This window comes from Nannobrachium achirus, assembly GCF_963921795.1.
Source record: "Nannobrachium achirus genome assembly, chromosome: 8".
In the NCBI taxonomy this organism is placed as follows: Eukaryota; Metazoa; Chordata; class Actinopteri; order Myctophiformes; family Myctophidae; genus Nannobrachium; species Nannobrachium achirus.
The window spans coordinates 23,609,401-23,614,400 of record NC_137817.1 but is presented as its reverse complement, the minus strand read 5'-3'; the positions used below and the strand labels follow the sequence as shown (position 1 = coordinate 23,614,400).

The 5,000-nt window shown below is 42.8% G+C and overlaps 1 protein-coding gene across 1 annotated transcript in view; it reads left to right on the top strand.

Moving 5' to 3' along the window:
• The window catches only part of veph1 (ventricular zone expressed PH domain-containing 1), a gene marked incomplete at both ends in the record, with an annotated part of 168,229 nt that overhangs the window by 101,989 nt on the left and 61,240 nt on the right, over window positions 1-5,000 (top strand). The window contains 2 exon segments of the mRNA XM_080731032.1: window positions 2,190-2,329; window positions 3,545-3,679. Of these exon segments, the coding sequence (XP_080587158.1) occupies window positions 2,190-2,329; window positions 3,545-3,679 (275 nt within the window).

Here is a 5,000-nt window from a genome sequence, read left to right as displayed (position 1 = left end):
ATAGAGACAGAACGTATTTGGACAGCTGAGGTCTCATGAAGACAACTTGGACAGCTATAATATCTTAATAGAGGAGGAACATACTGTACTTACACATCTGTATAAGGTCTTATGGTGACAGAAGGTAATTGTGGGCTCGCCTATAGGCGAGCACACTTTAGTTCTTGTCATTATTTATCTATCATGCATACTGTAGACGGGAACTTCGGTTCCGTTCTACTCCTACATACTTAGTGAGAAAATGAAAATAAAAACATCAATGTGTTCAGTTTACAGTGGCGAAGTGTGCTATTATTTTCTATAGCAATCGGCCAAATGGTGGCGCTGTAGGAAGCCTTCGAAAGTGCGATCTTTGAACAGGTATAGCTCATGCTGTGTTATACATACAGCCATGAAACCTGTATACACTTATGCGTCTCCTCATGCCGAACAAGTTTTACCCTCTAACTTTTGACCTCTGACCTTTAGGTCTCCCACAATTCGGAATTATATGAAAAACAGTAAAAATCTATCTCCTCCTGGGTTTTTTTCGTTACGCGCACGAAACTTTTTTTTACATGAACTTTGGACCAATACGGTCAGATTTATCTCGGCGGATTTCTTTTAAAGTGAAATATAATTTTTTAATAATTCAATGTATATTGCGGTTTTATGCAAATTATTCTTCGGCCTCTAAATCATACATGCAAAGTTACACGTTCATGGCATTTGGCAAAGATGTAGAGGGTTAGTCAAAGTATCACTGAAACCAATTTTATTCCAATCGGCCAAAGGGGGGCGCTATACGAAGCGTTTGAAATTTCAAACTTCAAACGGGCATAAGTCATGACTCGTTTCGTTTGAAGTCATGCAACTTGCTTACACGCGTGCTTTGACTCGAGCGGAAGACATCTGTGTCATTGTTAAGTAAGCGCCGCCCTTCGATTTTCCGCCATTTTGAGCAGTTTGTAAAACGCGTAAACCCGCTTTTATTCTGGAATTTTCGCTCCACGTGCACAAAACTTTTTTTACGTGAACTTTGGACCGATATCTAAAGATCTGTCAGATCGGATTTCTTTAAAATGTAAACATGCTTTTTTAATAATTCAATGAATATTGCAGTTTTATGCAAATTATTCTTCTGCCTCTAAATCATACATGCAAAGTAACATGTTCATGGCATTTGGCAAAGATGTATAGAGTGTTAGTCCAAATATCACTAAAACCAATCTTACCCCAATTGGCCAAAGGGGGGCGCTATATCATTTTGAGCAGTTTGTGAAACGCTTAAACCCGTTAGGATTTTTTTAGCAATTTGCATGATACATTCTACATACAATCTAAGGACCTTTATCTAATATGCCTATGAAGTGCGCACACACAAAAAAATAATAATAATAATAAATATAGCTGCAAGCAGCGATAAAGTGGCCAAAGCCAAAAACACCTCAAATCATGAACACAGCCTGCAATGTGCGTGAAATCTTGCAAGCACATTCCCAATAGGTCAAGGAACAGATACCCCCCTTCTTACATTGGCCTGTTATAGCGCCACCGGCGGGTCAACTTTTGCACAACACATTTTTGGAACAAAATGGACCAATCTTTGACGTCAGTAACGTCAAAGAGAGCACTGCCTGCGATCTTGACATTTTGTACTTTTATAGCCATTGTTTTCTGGCTTGAAGCGAGCCCACAATTGTTTCGAAGGAACAATATTTTTCTAGTTGGACATGAGGTCTCATAGAGACAACTTGGACAGCTTAATATCATAAACAGAACATACTTGTACAGCTCTGTCTTAATAGAGGAGGAACATACACATCTCTTAGGTCTTACCTAGAAGGAACACACAAAGTACTGTTCATCTCTAAGGTGTTCTATAAAAGGAGCGTACTTAAACATCCCTAATAACAGAATGAATGAAATTAATATGAACACTGAAAGATGTGACTGATTCATACATTTAAGAACTTGAAGCACAACTGAATTCCTTATTTTCTTTATGTATATTAACTACAATAAGCAAACAGTTAGAATGTATTTATGTTGAGCAGGTTCACTTTGTGTTAATGATGATGGTGTGTGTGTGTGTGTGTGTGTGTGTGTGTGTGTGTGTGTGTGTGTGTGTGTGTGTGTGTGTGTGTGTGTGTGTGTGTGTGTGTGCGTGCGTGCGCGCGTGTGCGTATATGCACGTGTGTGTAAAACAGATTCCAATCGAGGGTGCGTCGCCAAGCTATCGTTCTCCTGTCCCTTGAAGGGCCACTACTGCCTGTATGCCAAGTCCTGCTTTAACCTGACCAGCAGACAACCTCATCTCTGGATCCGCATCATGCTGCTGGACCTACAGGTATACTGTACCATACAATACAATACTAACAGCCATACAAGTGCAGCGTTTTCGTCCACGACTTGGGTGTCAGGTTTTTCCCAAAGCGAGCCCTTTTTTCCACCTCATTGGTGGTGTACACTGTGCAGCATCTGGGCCGGGCCTTAGGGTAAAGTGGTGGCTGAGTGGGTGTGTGATGCGCTGCAATGCGTGCAATAGCTTTGTTGTTTAGTTCTGTGAGGTTGGGTGTGGGGAAGACCAGTGACCGCCTGGCAGCAGTGTTAGTTACAGTAGGACCTATGAGTGTAAACTTTGCCTGCGTTGCAACAAATAACATAACAGAGATCTGGTTTACAGGAGGCCAGGGGCGGATGTAGTTATCACTTCTCCCATAGACAGGCGAGAAGTGAGCACCATAAAAGGACTCATTTGGGATGTTCCTTTTAGGCAGGGTGTTTAACTGTACTTGAACTACTGTACTACTGTACTACATTTTTATTGTATTGACTATATTGTACTGTTCTCCATTTTTGTCTAATAACATTTTAATCAATCAAAAAACTGAAATCTGGAGGGACAGTAGTAGGATGGGCTGAATACAACAATAACATAAAAATAAATGGTGATACTCAGGGGGTCCCCTCGGGGAGGTTCTAAATATACTGTTACAGGTCTGTAACTATGATAGTGTGTACAAATTAAACCGGGTCCATTTTGTTCTCAGAGTCATGGGGGTTCTCAACCTTCTCAGGCCGCGACCCCCAAAATAATCATATTTTAACTAGCGACCCCTCCCCACACTGACGAGCACTAAGAGTTGAGGCATTACATTGTGTATAACACGGTTCTGTTGTGAAAATAGCAGATCTACATACTCACAATGCCTCGTGTTGCGAGGCGTTGTGAGCATGTAGATCGGCTATTTTCACAAGTTCTGCCTCTAATATTTGACAATTTGGTCAATGTTTCATTTGTCATTTTAGAGTTATTAAAAAGTCCTTAAATTGTCACTTTAGAAACGTGCAGATACCCTCCATACACTTAAACTTTATGCTGGTTTGTTTACTGTTGAGTGAGAAAACAATGTTGCACATTAAGTTAATCATCTGGGGAACCCCCAAAATAATTTGGGGACCCCCTGGGAGTCCCGACCCACAGGTTGAGAACCACTGTTATAGTGTGTGATATGTACCGTATGAAAAAACGTAGCATAAAAACTCTCTCTCTCTCTCATAGAGTAAATCCAGTGTTCCTCTGTGCACGGGAGATGCCTGTGTCCAACGACTGGGTTCTCTCTGGGAGAAGACTCAACTTAAAGGAGCTCACAGCTTCCCCATGGCAATGACACAACACACTACCCCACACAGGAAGGTACGTACGGTGTGTGTATACTTCCTTCATGTATACGTTTGTGTGTACGTACAGTCGCACACGCTATGCATATGTCATTACATTTAACATTTTTGCGTATTCCCCCGTGTGCGCTCACGCACGTGTTTGGCTCGCGTTGGTATGCACTGACACGTGCCTGTTAACATAACGAGTGTGTGTTTTATGTGAGCATATGCAGCTTTTTTTAAGAACAAGAATGGATGAAGTCATCCCCAGAAATGGCTCCTAGATAGAGGGGTCAGAGTTGAGCTTTCGCCATAACACTTTGTTTAAACGTGACGCATGCTAAATGGACATTTATGTAAGCAAAACGTCCACTCACCCGCACACTCTGTCACGCTCACGTGTCTGCGTCTGTGCGCGCGCGCGTGTGTGTGTGTGTATGTGTGTGTGTGTGTGTGTGTGTGTGTGTGTGTGTGTGTTTGCGCATCTGTTTGTGTGTGTGTGCATGTGCGTGCTTTCATGTATGTATATAAATACATTTGTGTGTGCATGTGTGTGTATTTTATGTGTGTATCTGTGATGTCTGACATAGAGTGCATTCAAACGATTTTGTGTGCATGTTTGCGTGCGTGCGTGTGCATGTGTGCGTGCGTGTGAGATGCATAGGCGTACGTGTCATCCTTCATGCGTTGCCCCCTCATTATGTGGTGCTGGGAAATCATTAGACCTGAAGAGAAAATACAGCTGTCGTTTGTCTTTCTCCCAAAACCTGTGTTGTGACTGTTCTGGGACGGCCTGGCTATAGTTACCATATGGAGGCTCTCTGTGTCTGCTCATAAACACACACACACACACACACACACACACACACACACACACACACACACACACACACACACACACACACACACACACACACACACACACACACACACACACACACACACACACACACACACACGTCACCCCTATTCTTTTGCTTTCTCAGTCTCTCTGACCCCCCAGAACACCCTCTACACACACACACACACACACACACACACACACACACACACACACACACACACACACACACACACACACACACACACACACACTACACATTGGTATGCCCTTTAGCACATTAACCATATCATCGTAGGATGAAAGAATGACTTCCCTTCAACACACACACACACACACCAAACAGAGAGCGGTAAGTCTCACGCTGCGTGACGCTAACCCGTTTGGACACGCTTGAAAGCGTCTTCCTGTCCCATCTCTCTGCGTCTCGCTCTCTAAAGCCAAGTCTCAAGAAGTTTTACTTTGTGGTGATTTACCTGCCCGTCCGCTAATAAAGACCACAGCCTGCAGCGCT